The 22,952-nt window shown below is 41.2% G+C and overlaps 1 protein-coding gene across 4 annotated transcripts in view; it reads right to left on the bottom strand.

Annotated features, from left to right (window-relative positions):
* Window positions 1–22,952, bottom strand: part of PLEKHG1 (pleckstrin homology and RhoGEF domain containing G1) — a 125,291-nt gene that overhangs the window by 24,104 nt on the left and 78,235 nt on the right. For all 4 annotated transcript variants that reach the window (XM_077175369.1, XM_054630321.2, XM_077175370.1 and 1 more), the window contains exons 4-6: window positions 21,493–22,031; window positions 4,781–4,881; window positions 45–114 (exon numbers count right to left, since the gene is read on the bottom strand). In XM_077175369.1, coding sequence (XP_077031484.1) covers window positions 45–114; window positions 4,781–4,881; window positions 21,493–22,031 — 710 coding nt within the window. The remainder of the gene's footprint in view (window positions 1–44; window positions 115–4,780; window positions 4,882–21,492; window positions 22,032–22,952) is intronic.

Genomic DNA, 22,952 nt, shown 5'->3' with positions numbered 1-22,952 from the left:
CTTATTTCCCCCACTGCACTCTGAATCTGGTGCTGCAGACTTACCTTGGAAACAAAACAATCTGCTATAGCCACAGGATCATTTTCACAGTTTTCCAAATCTTGCAGAAGTTCACTAAAAAAAAGAACAGGACAATGTAAGGCAATTATGGCACACTTTAGAATAGACACAATTGTATATTCAGAATCAGACACTGCTGTGCTATTCATGGCAGCACTTAATGATGCAGGGAGTCCTACAAAGGGAACAGAAACACCTTTGATGCCCTTCCCCCCCCCCCCCCCCCCCCCAGCTACTGGGTATTTTTATTTGCAGGCAGAGGAGAACTATAAGGAAATTGTATTCCCACTATTTTGAAATTAAAGTCATCAGGTTGACCATGGATTGGTTGTTCTGCTAAGCAAAGCTGAGCCCCTTCCTTCAGGTAGATGAAGATCCTAGAAACAATCAAGAGCAGGTTGGATGGGGCTCTGAGGAACCTGATCTAATTGAAGATGTCTCTGCTTATTGCAAGGAGGCTGGGCTAGATGACCTTTACAGGTGCCTTCCAACCCAAACTATTCCATGACTCTGTGACTGACAGTTCTTTAACAATAATCTTAGTGGTGCAGTCAGACAGTTGTGTAGCTTGTATATCAATTAACATGATATCAAACTAATTAACTAAATAATTAAGAAAATTTAAAAGCTACTGAAGCATGTGCACTGTCCTATAAAGACTTTTTGTGTTTATAAGCTTTACTTGACCAAGGAAAATGAGGAACTACTCTGAAAAATAGTGGTGAGAACTGGGAACGTATTTCTCATACATGAAGAATGTTATGTAGCTCACTCAGGAAAATTAGTCTACTTCTAATGTGTTTCTCCATCAAAGATAAAACGGTTAGCCGGGAAAAAGTTTTAAAGTTTTCTGTGAGGGACTATATATGCATATATGTTCTACATGCATAAAAACAACTCATGAGAGGATTTTATAATTTTTACATGCCGGAGAGAAGATTAATTCATTTGAACAGGAGCAAAGCAATAACGGAGCCTGTCTGCTCTTGAATTAAACTCAGTTATTGAAACTAAATTCAGTGAAAGAAAGAGTTCAAGTAGAAGAAGAAAACCTCAAATGTTATCTCATTGATGCAAAGAGTTTTTAGTCTTACTGAAGGACATACTCAGAGAAGAAATTGAATTTTCTGCCAAATTGTTCCCTAAAAGAATTTTCTTCTTCTCCTCCTCCTCACCCTCTTCCCCCCCCCGACCCTTCCCCCACCCCCCACACACACTCACACAGATGATTTTCCATTTAGGGACACTTTTCTCTCAATTCACAGCTGGTTCCCTGAACAAGTTTTGTCTAAGAGTTCCTATGCCTGTATCTAGGGATCTACCCTTTTCCCCTGTAAGCAGACACAATTTCCCTCTGCATGTACAAAAAAGAGTAAGCCAGAAGAGTTTCCTGACTTGTTCCTTGCTTCTCTAATTACTAAAGGAAGGAAAGGGAGAAATCAACATGCAGTCACAAGGAAGAAAGACAGGCAAAGACCTTGGGTTCAGCAGTCACTAAGTCACTTTGTACAATGACAATTTAACCTCTACACCTCAATTTCTCCCTTCATCAAAATGGGAATAAAAATATGACCCTTGCTTGATACCCCACCCTCATGACGCTCATTTACATCAACAAAAGAAGCAAGCTGTAGCAATGGTGACCACAGCCACCAGTTATACTGATTGACTGTGTCCCACACACAAGTTTTGGAAATAACATCAAACATGCCGAACAGGCTCAGAGTCAGAAGTTCTGTCTGGCAGTCAGAAGTTCTCCTGATGGCCTAAAGTACACAGCATATATATATATATATATATATATATATATATATATATATATATATATATGCTGGACTGTCATTTTATTCCTACTGGTCTTCTCCGATGAAACCACATCATTTCTCCTTCATGATAGAGAAGAGGAATACTTAAAAGATTGTATGTATTCATGCAATTGAATCCATGTGTATGTGTTAAATGCACTAGTGGTTTGTGTCTTCAGCACAAGCCCAGAGTGTAAGGGCTGTTTTTGAATGAGTTTGTTACCTATACTGCACTCTGCTCTGTCTCATCAGGATGGTATGAAAAGGATTGGTAAGAGCAGTCTGCTACTGTAAAAACAGTAAAACTGTCATGCTCAGGCACTCTGAAAATCTTAAATAAATTTGTATAAAAGGAAGCTGATGTGAAAAAGTATGGCTTTTGTTATAGGCTGTATTTAAGTACCTGGCAGGAGGCAGAAAGAACAAAGGAGAAAAGTGCTGGTCCTGTTCACCTGAATATCCAGAGGTTTTCTGCTGGTCACAGTTCTTGGCCTCAGCAACTGGCTCGTGCCAGCCAGCCAGGCAGGGAGCAGGAGTGAGCACTGCTGGAGGAGCTCTGTGCTCTTTCAGCTGAATCACTAAAAAGATTCAGACTGAAACATGACACAGGAGCCAGGGCCAGTGAAGACCATGTACTGAGCTATATATCTTGGAAAATCTGAATCTGTACGAACATCATTGGGAGCTTATGCTAACTCCTTTGGGATGAGAGAGGGAAGCATAAAGACTGACAATTTTGCATACAGTGCATTCATTGTCTTTTCAAGTCAAATGAATGTTTCAAGTCAAATGATTGTCAAATGAATGAAAGTCTTATTACAATGCCTTTTAGGATATTTTGATTTTTTTGATGAAGCTTTTATGATGGCTTCTCTTCAGAAGAAGCCAGACCTTACCACCATGAAACTCAGAAAGAAATAGTTTTTCAAGAAGAGATCATAATCATGAAGTAGCTAGCAATTACCATGATCACCACCATTTTTGCCATTCAACACACCACTTGAAAATCCTAGGTAGTTTAACTGAGAGAAATTCCCATTCACTGAAATGAAATTTCTCAGATCTGCAAGTCTGAAAAAAAAATCCAGACTGAAACCTTTGATTATGATTAACAGTCAAATTCAAAATTGAGAAAAACAAGGTAATTCTAAATCTATAAAATCATGCTCACAAAAATGACTAACACAGAACTGCCAAGTGGACCTTTTTCTGAAGCTAAGGATAAATAAAAAAGGCTCTAGAGTATGTTTAGGACCCAAAAGCTACATGCCAAATTTCACACAGGAGTAAACTTAATCCTTGAAGCTATATTGCTATATTGGGATCTACAGTGAGCGTTCAGTTTTAAGAACTCACAATTTCCAAGCAGAACTTTATATCAGAAGGCCTGAAATACATCAGTAATTTACTAGATGCTTTGGACAACTTTCCAGTAGGTTTTAACCATTCTAACATATCTATCTTTAAAATTTCCCAAAACTGCTTTTCTTTTTTTTTTCTTTTTAACTGCTGCAATTTTTTTTTTTACACAGCTCAGTAATTCTGTATAACAGCTGATCATACTTGAAAGTAGTTTTAGTAAGCAATATTTGCAATGAAGCTGGCATAAATGCATCCTAGCTATCACATCTGTCATTTTCTAGCACTTGAAGGTTCAGAAAATATATAATGGCCAGGACTGTATTTTTCCGCTCTGTGACCACTGGGAATCTGTAAGCTCACAATCATTGTCTCATGGCTCTAAAACAGTCCATGAGCCTGTTTTAGCATGCTCTCACTATGTATTTTCCAGCTGTTAGACATTCAGTAAAGTCAGTTGTTGTAGCTGAAGCAGGACACAGCAGCTTTCTAGTTAAGCATATTTCCATTACCCTGCAGTAGCTATTTTAAGCTTCAGGAAAAGACTTTAGATTTCATCTTTGTCCATAAATTCTGAATAGATCCATTCTCACTCTTTCCTTTGACACTAAACAGCAATCCCAGCGGCTGAAGCCCTTAAAAGTAACTTCCCATGATGATGGAAAAACATTGAAGATGATCTTTGACACAAGTGCTCCGCTTCAGAACCCTCTTTTGATTCAATTAAATTATCTGTTGCTCTTCAAAGAACACAGAGGTTTGGGAGATGTTTTGTCAACTAAAGCAAAGCTAAGAGAGCTTTTACAGGAGTATTGGTATGTAAAAGAGGTGGGAACTTTATGTCAATATATTTCCTGCATCGGTTGAATAGTCAGGTTTTCCTTAAATGCTAAGTTAATAATTTTTTATAGTAACAGAGGATTCAGACAGAAGTAGCAGTAGCATGCTCCTCAAACTGCAGATACTGAGATCCCACACAATGTGGCACTAGCTATGCAAGCAAGACATTTTACTTCAGGCTCCCAATACACACTAGAATCCCATCTGCAGAGTTTTAGAGAAGGCTGGAAAGACACTGAACAAAAAAAGGAAAAAAATTAAGGAAAGGTACTTGAATACAGGCTTGAGAAATTAATTCAGGGAGCACATAGTAGCATAAATCACTACAAAAGCCAGATCTGGGTGATGCACATAAGTACACAAAAGGAGCTGATATAATAGGAATAAAAATCTCTTCATTAAGGAAAGAATTTCTTCTACAGTGGTCTTGCATTAAGATCAGTTAGAGCACAGAGCAGATTAAGCTAACATTCATCTAAATACCCAGCATAAAAGCAAAAATTAACATGGAGACCGTCTTGGTGCATCAAATAAACAGCTAAAAAAAGCTGGTGTCAGCAAACCAACTTTGCTTAGAATTAAAATTAGATAATTTCTTGATTCATAGATCTTGGCAGTTTAAAAGTGATAAAAGTGAATTTGGCTGGTTTCCTCTTTGCTCCCTCTCGTTAACTCAGGCTATTGAGATGTTTCCATTCAGCTAAAAAGGAATTTACCTGTTGAAATGGTAGATATCCCGTATGTTTCCAAACAGGGCTGATCGCTCCTCTGTTCCCAGGGAGAGCTTGGTCTGATCAGTGATACAGTCAAGGTAATCCTACAAGAGAAATGAGAGGGAGGTCTTCAGACATTTCCTCCTTTCCTAGATCAGTAAACAGAGCTATGTTTTATTGTACAAGATGAGTCTCTGAATATCAGTTTCACCTTATTATTACAATAAAGCCTTCAGCAGCCCCTCTGAGAACAGTCACTCTATTATGAACGGTAACAGTACTTACTGTTCCCTGAAACCAAGAAAATAACAAAAGGCTGAAAGCTAAGTTATACCTCTTAGACGGCACAGCCAATGTTTCTCTCACTACTGATAAACAAATGTTTTCAAATTTCATTCACAGTGACAGTTTAATCGATCATTTGTCTGGCTCAAAGACAAAAAAATGTAAGAGATGAAGAATGTCATTTAATGCAGTCTTAGTAACAGAAAAGCTATATAATGAAGAACAGAAAGCACACAAACAAGAGAGGCTCAAAAAAGCAACCACTGAATAAATTTTTAAAAAATCACGGTTACCAAAGAATGCAGAGTATGTAGAAGACAGATCTCAATGTATCTATGTCCATGCAATTTACAAAGCATAGAGTTACACTGCAAATTACATTGCTATATACTCTAGCATAAATTTCTTTTTGCCCTTACAAGACTGATAGATTCTCATCCAGGGATTTTATTTGAATAAGAACATGACAGGTAGAAAAGCTCAGATCAGCAGTGTTCTGGGAGAATAACTTTCCCACCTCTTCCCTCACTTCAATAAGAGCTAAATGTCACCTTTTTTCTGTTGCTGCTACAGTATTAAAACTCTCTCATAAGGGCAAACAAATCCAGCAGGCTATTTAACTACAGCTCATGAAACAAGAAACCTGATGTGCTGCCACATTCACAAAGAAATTCTGCTGGAGTATGGAAATAAAAGTGAAAACAGCTGAAACAATGTGAAATAAAAATAAATAAAATCCTTTAGCCTGTGGCTAGACAATGTGGTGTGGCAACCTCCCAAAAGCAACACAGCATTCCAGGGTGCTGTGGGGAAGGAACCCAGTGAAATGCCAAAAAGACCATGAAAACTTCTAAGATGTAACTGTGTTCCTGTGTCACATAGAAAAAGGTATTATAGAACACATACACTGGCTAAGATTTATTCTGTTCAAATTCTGTGCAGACAAAGGGTTTGAATCAGCCAAGGATCTGACTTTTGGTTTCAAGGTGTCCTCATAAGGAAGGTTAAGAATTACAGCATTTAAGCCTCCATGCCCATATCATTCTGTTCAGCTGAAGCAGTGTCAGCAAACTCAGAGGTGTCGCCAAGATTCAGGTTTAGGTATCAGCAGAATTTCCTGTCCCCTTCCCCTATCAATAATCCACACTCCATCATCACCTACAGTTAAAGGTAGCCCTCATCACTCCCAAAACTCAGTATTTTTTGCCAGGGCAAAGCAAGTAAGTCGATTCCAAGGTATCCTCAGTGTCTTTAAGAGGAGCAATGAGTAGCAATAGACAGGCAAGTCCCTGGAGATCTATGTCATTTCTCCTGTGATAGCATCCAAACTTACTCTACCTTCCCTCCTGGCTGGCAGCAGCCTCAGTGCCCACCCCTGACCTTGAAATATATTTGTGCAGGAAGTCTTTGGAATCACATCCACACGCTCCCTGAATTTCAGCTTTTTATTTATACTCAGAAGCTGCAGAAGAGTAAGAAGGTTCAGGATGGTGAGGCAGACAGGACTGCAGCAAGCATTACATTGGGTCAAAGGCAGAAGCAGATAATATATTCAGGTCTACTCCAGTAATAGTACTAAACAAATAACCGTTTCTGACCAGAGACGCATCTTCATCATATAAAAGCAAAGAATAGAAAAACTTCAGTGTGATTGTGACCCTCTGAAAACATTTTCAGCACTGCAGGGACACTGCAGCACCCTGAGCTGATATGACAAGGCTGGCCTTCAGAGGAATGGAAATCCTACATTAAGTAACTCCATACAGCACATTTAATGAATAAAGAGGAGTTCTTTTCCAATTCATTCATCTCAACATAGCCAAAGTTTGGGTTTCTTCAAAATAACAAACAGTCCACAGTTATTTCCAGTATTGTAGACAGTGTTACATGCATGACCTGGTTTCTGCTCCTTTTGTCCTCTTAGCCTGATTTTCCTCCACATATACCTACTCTTCTCAGTCTTTTACCAATTATTAGTAAGAAAGAAGGAACCAGGTACCCTTCTAATGTTGCTGCCAAGCAGCAGCCTGCAGGTGCTTTGGCAGTTTTCCTGCACTCCTGTAACATATGCCAGTATCAGCCTGCAAACACCACACACCCACAGTCTGTGCTCCCTTTTGCTAGAAGTTCCTTCAGACTGTGCTTCAGGCCCCCTTCTTCATCCAGCCTCAGATCAGAAACAAACTAGAAACAACTGGGTGGATTTGTGCTTCCCTAGGGTAAGGCAAGATGGCTATTTGTTCAAAATTCTTGGGATTCAGAGTTACTTTATACATCACCTCATTTTCCTGCTAGGAAATGACACAATCTGGGGACTGCTGTCCTGGGTTAGCTTTCTAACTTTGTCAATATTACTGACTTGGGACTACTGACATGTTTACATTGCTGTTATTGGTGTAAGCAGATAGACACACAGCAAAAAGCTCCAGGTATTCAAGTTTTTGTGAAAAAGGTGGACTTGGACAGTCTTAACACATTGGTGTCCTGCAGATCAGGCCCTGCACAGCAGCACACTGCTTGCACTGGCTCAGCCAGTGGGACCTGTCTGATTATACTGCTTTATAGGGCACGTGTGCTCTCATAAAGGCTTCATGAACTCATCCAGGAAACAGATGCAGTATTGGCATATAACACCTTCTGCAAGGACAACACCACAGGCAGATCAAAGCTACCCAGACGTGGGGGTTTTCCTCATTATTTCTTAGCAAATGGTACTTTACCCCCATGGTAGTCACAGCCGTGTATCAACAGCTGTTATCATCTGGAGCCATAATGAAAGGTTTGGAGCTACAAGATAACAACAGGGCAGGCTGCAAATGTAATGACATGGTGCAGAAATCAATGAAATTTATCAGAACAGAGTACTGGCCTTATTCACTTTATTTGTTTCTTGTCAGCATCTATGAACCCTCTGTCGGCACCGAATGATTTGTTTATAACCTTTGCCTTTTACTGCTTCTCTGCAGTTATGGCATAAACATCTAGCTTACTTTACAGGAGAAAAAAAAACCCTCACAAATGTCCATCTCCTTAGATTGATTTATGGACCATGGTTTGCTCTCATGGTATTGCACAATTTTCTCCTCCCTTTTCCTTGAAACTCTCCAAAAACTAGGAGAGTCTTGCCAGACTGCCCTGCCTTTCTTGCCGGGTTTGATGTTCTCCCCATTTGTCTTTCATCATACCAAATCTATCAGAAAGAATGTCTGCTAGAAGCTGCACAGCCTAACTACCATCTCCTCCTCCACAATCACAAAAAAAAAAAAAAAAAAAAATCTCTAGAGGAATAAAATTATGAAAACACTAACCTTAGAGGCTAAAAAATATGAATCAGAAATGAGAGAAAACTGTCAAGAAAACCACAAAATGAGCAAAATATTTTCACATATTGATTAATGTTTTCCATGGCTAAACTTTAGAAACCAAATGCAAATGAATGGGACCTCTTTATCTAGCCACCCTGATTCTCCTTTGAACACATACACACCCCTAACTTTAAAAACTCCATCTATTGTTGTTTAGACCATAGTATAAATCAGTCATTACTGCGGTAATGTTAAAATTGCACATTAAAAGGGATAATGTTAATGCTAATATTAACATATTAATTCTAAAATATGGGTAAAAAAACAGACTGCCTTGTAAAATGAGAACCAATTTTTATCCTGCTCTGCAAGAAACATATATACTATATACGTTCATAGTAATCCCTTTACAGGGCAGGAGTGTGCATATAGAAATATTACAAAAGATAAGCAAAATTGTTAAAAGGGCAGTGTAGTGGCACAGGTACACCTTTGCCAAGAGGCAGGCCCACAAGGCACGCAGGACTGAAAATCTGATTAAATATCAATACCAAAAAAGAATCAAAAAAGGATTCTATCCACTAGGAAACTGCTTTCTAATGCCTAAACAAGTTGCAGGAGAAAGCAAAGCTGCCCTATGTCTCTGATTTCAGCAACACACTCTGGGTTCAAGAGCTGAGGACTTACATCACAAAACCTCAGTCTCTGACCTAAAAATATTTAAAACCAGGTATTTATCAAAACTTCAGTGGCTTCTAGTAGTGTTGCAGACAGAGGAAGGATAGGTAATATTAAATCAAGCAGGACATGATCCAGGCAGTGCCATAGCATCACTCAGACCCTCAGTTTTCTTATACTCCCTAGATCTGTGCTACTAGTACAGCAGATTTTACTCCTAGGTACTACCCCATACTCATGGCCATATTTTTTCCCAACTCCACTCTACCCAACAACAATGTGTTTGGCCAAAATCAGATGTCTGTGGAGAAGAGGAACCACTGAAACAGCTCAGCAGCCTTAGCCACCTAAGCACTACTTCTACACCACTCGGAGGAAAAAGCTGCAGGCCAGAAGGAAAACATGCCACAGAATGGATCCTATTTGTAGCCTGCCAGCTTGAGCCATGCTGCCCCAACCAGCCACACACTTGTACACTGAGAAAGCTGGGCAACAGATGTACACTAGGATAGACACTATAAAATGCTTCCCAGTGCTTATTCTGCTAACTATTATAGGTAACTATAATATAACTTTTGCCTGATTTTTTTTTTCTGTTCTTTTTTCCCCATTATTTATTTTATTTAGTAATTTATCCAGCATGCATAGCAGCATACGCTGAATGTCTTGTGGTTCAAAGAATAGCATGCTATCCACTCAACAGGTGGCCAAGGATGATGAATTTTGGTCAGGGCAGCTCATTGAAGCTCTTTTCAATTATTTAAAGTACTGCTTTGCTCTGCAGAGGCAATGTACATTTGTATACTAAGCATACTTTGCTATCTTGCTCTGGTTCCTTTGGCTATATGAGTCCAAGGGATTGAAACCTAAAAATGCTTGCACTGTCCACCCTACAGATTCACTACAAGCAAACCCAGAAACCTGAATAACAAAGAAAATTTATGTGAGCATGTCTTTCTACTTTCTGCTTTTACTGGTATTTGGTGGGGTTTTGTATACAAACATCTGAAGCTGGAAAAAGCTCACACAGACCAAAGCATGGACAGGTCCGAAGGACCAGCCCCTACCCGGGGCTATGCCCACTAAGGCACAGCACAGTGCTGCCACTGACCAACAGCCTCAGCCAGGGTCCTTCTGAGGACAACGCAGGCTTGGAGACACAGCCTCCTCTGCTCCCTTCAGCAGTGTGAGCAGAAAGCTCCTGTGCTCTGTGTGCTTCCTCCTCACCTTTTCCATTTGCTTTATATCCCTCTGTACCTTGCATGTTAGACTGCCACTTGTCAGCAGCAGCAAAGCTCTGCCCTGTGGGAAATGGGCATGCCAGGCCTTGCAGGCGGGCTTGGGAGGACATGCCTACACATCCAAGGACGTGCTTGGAGAGCACTAACTCTGCCATCAAGGGAAAAGGACATGGAGGAGACCTCCCAGCACTGACAGCCAGCCCCCCTCCAAACGGAAGCAGCCAAGATAACCCATCTGCTTTACATAATCTGACACTAGATGTGGTTTGTGATTTCCTCTCCAATATCACTGCAGTAGAGCTGAGTCTCTGAGCTGGCAGAAGGCCACCTCACCAGCACCAGCCCTCTCCCTGGGCAGATGGTGGAGGGTCCACACCAAGCTCACAGCTTCCTGGGAAGTGCCAAGTGCCAAAGTGACACGTGCAGCTGGCTCACACGCAGCCCGCGGGCAGCGGCAATAAAGCGTGACACGGTAAGGTGATACTCTGCTGACTGACTGCATGTAGGAAGGGCAAAGATTGATGGTGGGAGCACTCAGGAGAACAGGGCATGAGGAAAGACTAAAAATAGAGAAAGCACATGTAAGTTTTATTTCCACTGTTTAACACAGCAGAGTAAGGTGACCATGACAGAGATCTCCCTACACTTCACACAGTTAGGGGCTTGTAAATAAATTAAGTTAACAGTATTAACTGAAATTTTTCCTAGAGAAGTGGATTTTAAAAAAAAAAAGTACTTTTTTCTATGTAGCTATTCCTGAGGGGCATTGAACTTCCTCACCTATATTATAGATATTAAAACACTGTCCCATTTGCTTCTACTAAGGCCTGGAAGTAGTGACCCCTAGTGACCCCTAGTAGGTCCCCTTGGCTTCATCCACATGCATGGAAAGCCACGGGGGGAGTTATGTGTCAGCCAAAATTAGCAGTGAGAGATTCCTTAGTCCTAACACTATGCCTTGCACCTTGGAAACACACGCTTTCTTTGGTTTAGGCTGCCTTTGAACAGTTGTGCCCATGCAGACATGAGCACAGGCACAGTCCTATACAAAGTTAGAAATTTCTAGGGCACATCAATGTCAACAATTTAACAGTCAGGAGATCTTGTCACAGGACTTCAAGCTGCCAGAGCACAGCTAATCTCAGGAAATGAACTAAAGAATTTGCCCTGGAAAACTCTGTCAGTGAGAGGTCCCTCAACATTGTTGCACTGAATCCATTCAAAGGGGCCCTGGGCAAGGACAATTGCCTCGCCAGCGAACATGGCTGGGAGATAGCAGAACAGCTTCCTGCAGCTCTGGGTTCCCCCTCACTGCTTTAGAGCCTGAGCCTTTAAAGCAAGCTCTACACATCCTCTTGCCCCTGCCCCAGTGTCAGAGGATGCCTGTATCAATTTCCAGCTCTGTCCCACAGTTCCCTCCTAGGACTGGGGTGGGGCGACTCACATGTCCTACAATGCCTACTCCACCAGTCAAGGTTCTTATGTCCTCTCTTTCTGCCCAGTGTATGCTTTCTTCTTGTGTCCCATGAGATGTTTTAGCACAAATGCTGTGCCTATAAAGCTCTCTGGGAGGGTTAAAACTTGACAGCAGCTGATCCAGCATTGAACTGTCAGCCTGCCTGGATGGACTGCCCTCATGGATTTTTGCCTTCTTTGTTGTAGTGAATTTTTGCTCTAATGAAACATGGTCAGAGTTTAATAATATTCCCTTGTTCAACTGCAGGAATTCCATGCTAAAATCTCCCATCTTAAAAAGACACCTTGAAAGGCAGGCTGTCAATTAAATCAAACTGTAATTTTACAGATGCATTAAAAGCACTCACATTGAAATTGTGATTGATGGCTTGTACATAGACAAGTCCTGTAAATGGTCCAACATCTGTAAAGATGATTATGGGTAAATCACCAGGAACAGAAACTCATGTGAAACCCCACTTAGACACTTCAGCACACAAACTTATTTAAGTTGAAACCCACTGATTAAAACCATGTCCCACATTTCTCTTCAGTTATCAGGCAGCACCCACTGCCACATCAGAGTTACAGGATTTTTTTCCCAGAAGGCGGCACTCAAAATTGCTGCTCAGAGGTGTGGTAAGGAACAAGTTCAGAGCACAGGTGGAGATCACGGAATTACAAATGCCATCAGTAGTTTACTGACATGTCATTAAGGAGTAATGTGATGCCCTCACCTAATGCCTTTCTGAAGTTAAAAGGAAACACAGAAGAAATAAGAACAGTAATGAAAACAGCCAAATGAACACAATAATAGTAATATTAGTAGCAGTAATTAGGATGTCAATTAGTTTGAGGTTCCCAGGCAGATGAAGTGCTGTAAAGATTTCTAGATCTATATCATTGGTGTCCATCACCATCATCATTCAATAATCTCAATCTTACTCAAAAAAGAACCAGCTGGAAGTTCTTAGTAATTATAAATTTAAAAAAAATACTAAACTTCATCAGGACATCTATAAATTATTTTTCACAACGCACTTTAGTGGGTCTGATTATAAGGTAATTGAACCATAATCAAACAAAACACTGAGAATTATTTAGGCATATTTGGACTTCCAATATATGAATTGCCTAGGAAAAGAACCTGAGCCTTGTGATGTAGACCCTTGCCCTGTTAAATAAACTTTCCCCCAATTTGTAAGGCAAGTGAATGATAACATTTTTAAAAGAGATCTCAATATGCTTACAAGTTAAATGAGACATTCCAGAAGAGAAATGTTTATTTTAAAACACAAGAAGGGAAACTGAAAGAGTCTGTTTTCCAAAGAATATGCAAACCCAGCAAAATGGAGAAAATCTGCACACATCCTAAACACACATTTATCTTAACCCTAGTAACCACATGATTACCAGAGACTTCTGGATGGCTTTTCTTATGAATATATGAAGAGCAATGAAATGGAACTTTATAGTGGGTGGTTTGCAAGGAAAAACTTTGTTCAAGTGTCTTATTTGCAAAATGGTCTGCTCATGAAACCAGGAAAAATAGCAGCTACCTCCACACCTTAATTTGCAGGAGTGGTAAGAGCAGAAAAGAGATACTACTATGTGGTTTGTTAAGCATTCAGGCTTAAAGGTCATGGATCACTAGAACACTCTTCACTGACAAGTAATATTTAATAACAGTGATACAACAACTTTAAAAGTAGTCAAATGTTTCCACGGACCAAAATGGAAATGAGTATATACACAAAGAAAAGTCCAGAAACTATGGCCTGGGTGGAAATGCAGAAATTTTTGCCTTTAAGATACCACCTCCACATGATGGAATTTCTTTACAGAAAATCCCAATTATTCTGCAAAAAAGATATAATCTCATTAAACATTGTAATGCTTACTGAAAATTTTGCAGCATAAACTGTACATCCTCTCCCTGCCTCTCCACTCTCAGACCTCTTCTTCACAGTTTTCCTGCCTATTCTATAAACTTTTGTAGAGCTGCTGCTGCTCTGCTCTGTGGAGCTCCTTATCCACGGCCAGTAAGCAACAACAAGACAGAGGGCAGAGGTGAACAGATCTCTCTTTTGTTACTTCCTGAATCCCAGAAGGGCTCCATGCATCCCCCTAGGCAGGGATACAACCTCCTGCTCCAGCCTCAGTGCAGTCACAGGAAGGACGTTTCAATCCTGGAGTCCCCTGGCTGCCACCAGCACTCCTAAATGGCACACTCCATATTTAAATTACATCTTCCCCTTGCCTCCCTGCTCCCAAAAGAATAAAGCTTTCTGGAACAGAAGATTAACTTCCATCCTTTAATCTATGTTCATTCATATTCAGCAAGTGGGTAGGAGGTTGCAGACAGCACGGGTGAATGATTTACACCCTGCTGCCAGAAAAGGGAGGACAAGAGCAGCAGCAGCCAGGCTTTTTGGCAATTCTGTGGCTCCCTGGAAGAGCAGCAGCCCTCCCTGCTGCTTCTCTCCCACCCACAGCTTAAGAAAGGCTCACTGTACATTTATAGACAGCTCATTTATTACTGCAGTGTAACTCACCCTTCTGTGCTGTCCAAACACAGAGCTGACCTTAAAACAAACCCAAAGCTATGGCTATACATTTGTGCTGTCTTAATGTCTGCAGTCCCAGTCAACCAGTGAAGCTCTGCAATCACCTGACAAAGACAGACTCTGTCCCAGCAAGTTTCTACAATGCAGCTGTAAGATAAGAACTGGATGCAAAGTACAGGTGAAGGAAACAGAAGGCAGCAATGATATTTTATTCAGTGTCTTACTTGGGAACATGCTGAATGAAAGAAATTTATGAATGTTGCCAGCAGAAATAAGACCGAAGTAGTGATAATGCAGATAAGAAAAAACGTGAATCGGTATATTTAACCCTGGCTTTGTGTATTTTCTGTGAAGTTAGTTTACAAACAGCTCCCTGTTCATGCCACAGCATAAGCAGATGCTTACACCACACAAATTGTTTATTAGGTTACTTCTGGTTGTCCACAACACACAATATTCCTACTGTACAGCTATAAAACCTCTTTCTCCAAAACCCAGAACCATTCCCATCCTGCCCAGAAGCAAAACGAGGTTTGGGTTTTGCCTCTGCTTTTGTTAGGCATCATTAAAGGGCACATATGATGAGGAGTTTACAGCATATGTAGCTGGCAAAACACTTCTGTTCAAGATCTCAGAGCTCCAGAAACAACCGCATCTAAAACTATTTAAGACACAAACACAAAACCCAGTTTGTGTATACTTCCACCACTTTAGGTTGCTTAAGGATGTTTAATATGGCTCACATACAGGAAGGAAGAAGTCCACAGGGAAAACTGAACTATCTCTGAAATGCATCAGAGAAAGAAGTCTGATTTGCTTTTATTTAAAGGTAGCCAGAACAGCTATTTACACCTGTTTGGTAACTTACCCTGTGATGTTCCTAACTACCTCCCTTCCCAGCAGCCTGCACTGGTCCTGATTCATAACAGCAACTCCAGAAACAAAACACAACATTACTGCCCTCTAATAAACCTATTTACAAATTCATTACAAATTATTAAGTGGAACATTTTTCTGCTCTGATTTATATGGCTCTGTTTAAACTTCACAAACTTCAAGAAGGCCTCTTGGACATGTACTGAGATGCTTCAGTTTCAGCTGTGATATCTCAGTATCACTGGACAAAACCTCCCTTGCTTTTAAGCCAAGCTTTCCCTTAAGGAGGTCAATCAGAATTTGACACTGCTCTTTCTTCATGTATAAAAGAAAAACAGTGAGAAAATTCAGCTCAAAAATTTAACAAATACTAATCACAATTAAACTTATCACTGTTGCATAATCATACTGCATTTATACAAAACATAGTATTTGTTTTTCACGTAATTTAAATTGTTTATCCAAATTTTCACATGCAACCTATGTCAGTGACCCAAAGGTGTCTTTCTCAGGGATGCAGGTTAGCAGGCATAGAAAAAGAGGTCACGTGTAGAAATTAACTATAATGTGGGAACAAACATTATGAGTTGCCTTAGCTATATGGCAACTCCCAGAGAATTAACTTTCAGAGCTACATTACCCAGCAAACCCAGAGCACAAGCAGCTATGCTTTTACTAGCACATCACAAGTGACAATGTGCACACTGCAGTCTTCAGAGTGGTCTTTTTAACTAACTGCTTACAACAGAGAGGGAGACGTCCTCTAGCTGCAGCACCAGGAGACAGGAAACAGGGAACAATAACATTCCGACACTGACTTCCTCTCAGAAGGGTTTCCCTTCATCACTGGTGCCCCAACACGTATCTACCTCAAACATCCAACATTTCCCCTTGCAAGGCTTGCCCCCAACCCCACAAGGGGTATACAGCTTCAACAGACATGTTCACCTCAGATGAAGCTTTCCATGCCAGAAACCTGCCTCCCTGCTGAGCTGTTCCAGGAGATTTCAGCAAAGCCCTTCCCCTGGGGCTTTTTGAGAAAGAATGCCCTTTTTTCACTCATGTTGAAAAATTTTGGTGACCTTTCCCCTGAGAAGACAAGCACCCCCAGGCTGACTAGCAGGGACATGAACCATATCCTCGTGTCTCAGGGAGAGAACAGCAGCAGATTCAACATAATGGAGACTTTGTTTCTCAGAGTAGTGCCTTTTGCTGCCTTAATGTAAATTCCCCTATTTTTGACCATACTGGGGTAGGGGGGAGAGAAACCCTCCAAATTAATGTATCATCAACAGGAATCTCTAGCAATGGTCCTTTGCAAGGTTCAGCTCAGGCTTCACAAGGCCTTAACCCACAAGTGCCATTCTCAGGTGCTGCCAGTGATATCTGGCTCAGACCTGATCTTCTGAGGCAAGAGCATGGAAAGGATTGTTCCCACATCTCAGTGACTCTCTGCAAGCCATAAACAGTATAGAAAAGCATGCTGTGCAATTTCAGGGCAGAGGAGACATAAAGGAGTACTACAGAAAGATAGGAAGGACAAAATGGGAACCAAGGAAAGCCTGGTGGACACCCGTCTTAAATTCTGTGTACTTAAGAGGGCAGAAAAATTAGGAATGGTGATGAAAATGTTGTCAGGCCTGCTGAGAGAACTATGGAGAGAGCTCTGGAATCAGCAGAAATGAAGAACATGAGAAAGTTTAATACTGAAAAGCAAAAGATCATGTAAGGAAATGAGACAACATACTGATGGGATGCAGGTGGGATTTACTGAGAGAAGACTTAGGACAGAGAGGCAGAAAGATCACAAGCAGGAGATTGTGCAGAGGGGAATGGGACTTTTTCAAATAAGGAGACTTAAGTATAAGAGGAGGGGGCCAGGGACCAAAGATCTGGAGAGGAGAAAGGACAAAGACTTCAACTGGTACAGTGGAGATGCTTTAAAAAAGGAAGTCACATTTGGGATTAAAGTGTAGAGGAATCAATTCACATAAGTGAAGTCTCCCAGATTTTAGACAGAGTTCAAGATTTCTGAAGCTCAACCTATGTTTACATCAATATATGTGAAATACACTGACAATGCACACTTTAGCCCCTTCTAGTCATTCTATAGATACCAATGACCTTTTAATAACATTTTTATACTGACAGGGGTGCAGATGCAAGTATTGTAATAGTGCATTTGCATCGTTCTTTTATTTTGCAAAGGTAAAACAGAAATGTCTATGTCTTTCTACAGTTGCAAGCATTTATACACATTACGAACGGGGGCTTCTGACACCTATGAACTGCAAGGGCAAAACACAGATTTTTTTATAACTTCAGGGACTGCTTTTTACTCAGGGGAAAATAAAATCACTTCAGTAAGTGACTCTCTAATTGAAGTTTAGGTCTATTATAACTACATTACAACTTGAAAAAGTCAGGCTAAGTCCTGAAGAGGAAAAGGTCAGTGAGTTCTGTTCTGGCCAGTACACCTGTCAGCATGACACAAGCAGGAAGCAGAGGTATCCAATTTCTCATCACAAACTTGCCCAAAACAAGCTTCAAGCTGCACTCATACAAAATTGTAATTATCCTTAACAGATCATCTGATAAAACATAGCAAATGGTGGTAAAGTTCACTCTATCCTTGTTGCAATGCTTGCCTGTGCAAGAATCACAGCAGCGTGCCTCAAAACAATGCTAACCCAACTGTCCTTCCAGGTCACAGGCAAAATGGCTGTACTGGCTAGAAAAGCAGTTGGTTTTTAATGCTTATCCTGGAACAAAGGTGCCAAACAGCACCTGTACAGCCTCCTCTCACTCATCCTAAGCCTGCCAAATACTTCTTGTCAGCAGTTGGAAAGAAAACTGGAAAACATCAGCAGCTCTCCAGGATCACTTAAAAATCACATTAACCACATCCCATGAAGTCAACTTCTACTTCTGTGTAACAACCTCGCACTGTTAAGATCACCCAGATATTTAAAAGGCAACAGAATTTATGACTTTATTTACTAACCAATGACCTAACATCATTAGGTCAATATGGGCATAAAAAAGGATGAAATTCTATTTTGCCCTATTCCTCCATAGTATTTTACTTCAGGCATGACAACTCCATGGTCTAAGGACAATATAGGCTGGAAAGGACACTGCCCAAAATACTGTGCTAGGCTAACTCTTAATGAGCTGACTTTTGACATGACTAGTACCAGGATCCTACATGCAATTTCACAATCATCCACGTTAGTAGGTCATTTGTGCTCAGCTAGCCCTGGAAACCAGTTCCTGGCACACTAAAGACAAAAAGGTAATGAGCAGTCATCAGGTATTCACCAGGGGAAAGTTGACCAGTCTGATAACCTTTTAACTATGAAATGACTGGGTTGGTAAATGAATGGAAAGCAGTGAATAGTGTCTACCTTGACTTCAGGAAGGCTTTTAACTCCCTTAACATCCTCATGCACAATCTGGAGGAGCAGCAGTTGGATAAGCAGACAGAAAGTTTGACTGACAACTGGCTGAACTGACAGGACCCAAGGGTGGTGATCACAGGCACAAAATCTGGTTGGAGGCCAGTGGTTAGTGGCATACACTAGGGGCTTATTCTGCCTTCCATCCTGGTTTATGTATTCATTAATGATCTGGCTAATGGGAAAGAGCGTGGATATAAAAAAGAAATGATCAAGAGAAATAAACGAAACCAACACCCCCAATACCACCACTGAAACTAATACAAAAAAGCTCCCACCCCCTAAAAATCTAAAAGCCAAACAAATAGCACTCCCACCAAAGGAAGGGAAAATACATGCAAATTTGCTTTGCATTTTTATACCAGAAATGTAGAGAATGTAGATTCATGGATGTGAGTGTTGACACCCTTTCAGTTCCAGCCCTGAAACCTGTTTGAAAGTCCTGGAAACAACAGTGAGAACATATTCTTTTTAAGTATGTTTCTACTGCCTACAGAGAACTCAGCAAATCCCTCTACTAGAGGACAAAAAGCATTAGATTACATCTCTAATGATAGTTCTTGGATGGGGTAGAGGGTGATTAAAATAGCACCTATTGATTTTTTCCTTTTTGTTCTTATGCTGTTCTCAATCTGATTCCTCTTCAGCTTTTAGCTCTTTGTATGTGGGTTGCCCCCCTCCTCTTTCTCCCTCCCTCTGCCAAAAAAAAACTGCACCCTGACACAGAAAAAAAACCCCAGCCCTCCTTACTACTTTTAGACTCTGCACATAAGCTTCTGGGGGTCCTGGTGGACAACAAGCTCTCCATGAGCCAGCAGTGGGCCCTTGTGGCCAAGAAGGCGAATGGTATCCGAGGATGCCTTAGGAAAAGCATTGCCAGCTGGTCAAGGGACAGGATCCTGCCCCTCTAATCAGCCTTGGTGAGGCCACACCAGGAGTGCTGTGTCCAGTCCTGGGCTCCTCAGCACCAGAGACATGGAGCTCCTGGAGTGGGTCCAGTGGAGGACAATGGATATGATTAGGGCACTGGGGGGGTCTCTCTTACAATGAAAGGTTGAGAGAGTTGTGCTTGTTCAGCCTTGAGAAGAGGGGAATTTTGTCAAGCAAGCACCTGAAGAAAGAGTGTTAAGAGGATGCTTCCAGGCTCTTCTCTGGGGTGCCAAGCACTAGGGTGAGAGGCAACAGGCAGAAACTGATGCACAGGAAGTTCTACATGAATATGAGGAAGGGAGACTGAGCACTGGAACAGACTGCCCAAAGAGGTTGAGGAGTCTCCCTCACTGGAGGTATTCAAGGACCATCTGGACACAATCCTGTGCCAAGTGCTCTAGGACAGCACTGCTTGAGCTGGGAGGCTGGATCAGACAGTTTCACATGAAGCTTTCTAGATTCTTTATCAGTTGCTGCAGGAAACAGGCTTGGGCATTTCACAGGTTCACAACTCCTTCAAGTTCTTCCATAACTAAAAATGCATTTGCCTTATTCACTCTACATCTACTGTAGTGATGCTTGAAGTATTTTCCAGAAAACACTTATTGGTATTCTTGCTTGTAATTGGAAAATCTGTTACAAGATATTCATTTTAGTTTTCAGTTTCTCAAGTTGTACAGTTCACAGCATAGGAGGATGAGTGAGGGCTAAGGAACCAAAACCATGGAAGTCATGCCTAATGGGTGGTTACTATACACAGAAACTGACTTGGTTCTGCAATATATGATAACCTTAAGCACTCCAAAATGAAACTCAGGCAACCGTTGAATGTAGTGAAACAGCACCAGCTATGGAAACCAATGAAATCTTGGAGAAGCAGCAACCTTTCTCAGAACTTTGCAGGGTGGGGTGCTGCTGTTTTAATCACAACATGCATTTTAGTTATCAAAGCCTTCACATTTTTCCCCTGCTATTGTGGGACCATGCAGCTTAGAGCTGAGGGTGGGGAAGAGTGTCTCCAGCTGGCTGATATTTCCTATCTCAGATGGCCACATACACCTACCTGGAGCTCCAGGTTCTACAAACAGCACACTAAGCACTTCTTTGTGTGTTAAACATGTAGGCTACAAACAATAGCTAAGGAAATCAACTGTCATCTTAAAAAATGCAAAGCAGAATGATGCTGATGACACAGACACAAGTACAGAGTGAAAAGAACAATCCACAGAAGGACTCATCCATATTTTTCTCTGTACTAGAAAGAGAAAATGAAAGGTACTGTTAGGCTAGGGATTGGACAAAAACTCTACTGCTGCTAATAAATGCTACAGCCATTCAGAATAAGCATTAAAGAAAATGTGATTCCTTCATATTACAGCCAACAATCAGTATTTTCCAGCAGATACATATGCCATATTAAACACTACATGCCAAGGAGAGAGAGAGAACAGACTGCAGCTGTGAGCTGTATGAAAGGGACAGGGAAAAAGGCAGGAACTTGCAGGGCTAGGACTCAGGGAAGACTGGGAAAAATCAGTAAGACCCTTCAGATAAAGCATATGAAAAGCAGTTAGATCCCTCTTGCTTCTTACTATATATTCTAGGACATTCTAATTTTTTTTTTGTAAATATAAAAATATTATATTTTTTTACTACAAAGCATTTATCACTCTTTGTTCACTACTGCTGTCAGCTGTAGGATGTTTTTTTCTGTTACTTCTTCATGAACACACAGTAACATCTCAGATTTATCTAATCAAATAAAAACTAGAAATACATTTGAACAATGATGTTACACTAATTTATAAAGACCAGCAAATGCCAATTCCATTGTCAAGTCCATCTGGCCCACTGTGAAATCAAGCAATGTAAAAAATGGCATTATGGAGCAGTCAACACTGTGTTAACCAAGCACCCTACCTTGACAATGCTTTTTAGATCCTGCACATACATCCTCTCTGTCTCCAGAATCTCTTGGACGACTCTGTCTACGTAGAGGAGCTTTGGACTGGTGGGCTCTGTGACCAGGGACATTGCACAGTTCTTGCTTGCTCCTTTTGGTTCTGCTTTCCTTGGCATGCTTGGCCTTTTCTCAAGGCTTCCCTCAGGATCCTCTTGCTCCACAGCAGAGTTTCTGCATGTCTTGCTGCTGGAAAATCGCCTGGCTGGGACCAGTTCTAGCTTGATGGCACCTGTTTCTTTATCCTGGTTAAACAAACCCAAGTGGCTGTTTGAAACCAAGGTCATTCTGCTTCCAAAGGAGCAGTGGCTGTCCCTGGAGGATGTGGAGGAGGAAGTGGAACTAAAGCTGACAGGACGGTCACTGTCTGACAGGTCCATGGTGTTTTTCTCACAGTAGCGGAAAGTTCTGCTCTCCTTGTGCAAATCTTCCTCCTTCTTCTTGGAGTCAAGGGCCTCTGTCACAGCTGGTACAACATCAAGAGGTAAGTGGAAGTCATCTAAACAAACAAACAAACAAGAAGTGGGTTTATTGTTCCTGCTCCATGCAACGCAAAAGTTGACGGCAGATACTTTTAAAGCTTTTTGCATAGAAAGCAGCCAAAACTCAATTTAAACCAAAAGACAACCAGAACAACATGGTTTGGGGCACACTGTAACTCTAATGCTTTTTAGATTGTGGGGATCCCCCAATAAGGGCTACAACACCACATTCCTCCCGCTCACACTTCTGCCTCTGGCACATCCTTCTTCTGCCATTGTGCTGGGCTTGTCGCTAGCACATCCACTGCTCAGGCTCAGCACAGGAGAAAAACAGAACTCAAAACATTTTCTCTAAGGTTATAAAAGACCCACATAAGTTTACTGGGAGCAGTCCCTGCTATCTCCCAGCTGAGCCCCGACCCTGGCTTGGGAGGTTTGGAAACCTCAAGAAACAGACAGTGATTCCAGAAAGCATCTTTCATTTTGAATCCCCTAAAGCCAAAAATCTTAAAAAACCTAAAAGCAGTTATCAATTACCAGCTCTGTGGCTTGCACAAAAATACTAAAAGCAGAATGATTTCCCAAAGAAAATAATGTAGTGTCTGAAGAAAGAGTCCCCACCGGAAAGAATGCTGCCAAATAATTCAGTTTTCTATTGGGAAAAATAAGTAATTCTAAAACTGTTCTGCTCAAGCCAGAATATTACCCCCTGCTGAACTGACCCTAAGCTGTTTTTCAGATCATTGCAACAACAAAATAAGATGTCTGTCTTCCTGTTGGCATTTCAATTCTGCTTTATTTTCCTTGCCAAACTGCCCTGCAGGACACTGTCCACGATGCAATGCAGATTTGTCTCTGGCCAAGTTGTGTGTAATACAGCATAAGAATCAGCAAAAGTAGCTGCAGGTAAATTCAATACTTCAAAGTTCTGTTTCAGT

This window comes from Agelaius phoeniceus, chromosome 3, assembly GCF_051311805.1.
Source record: "Agelaius phoeniceus isolate bAgePho1 chromosome 3, bAgePho1.hap1, whole genome shotgun sequence".
Lineage (NCBI taxonomy): Eukaryota > Metazoa > Chordata > Aves > Passeriformes > Icteridae > Agelaius > Agelaius phoeniceus.
Note: the sequence above shows the minus strand (reverse complement) of the source record. Positions and strands in the feature narration are given on the sequence as shown.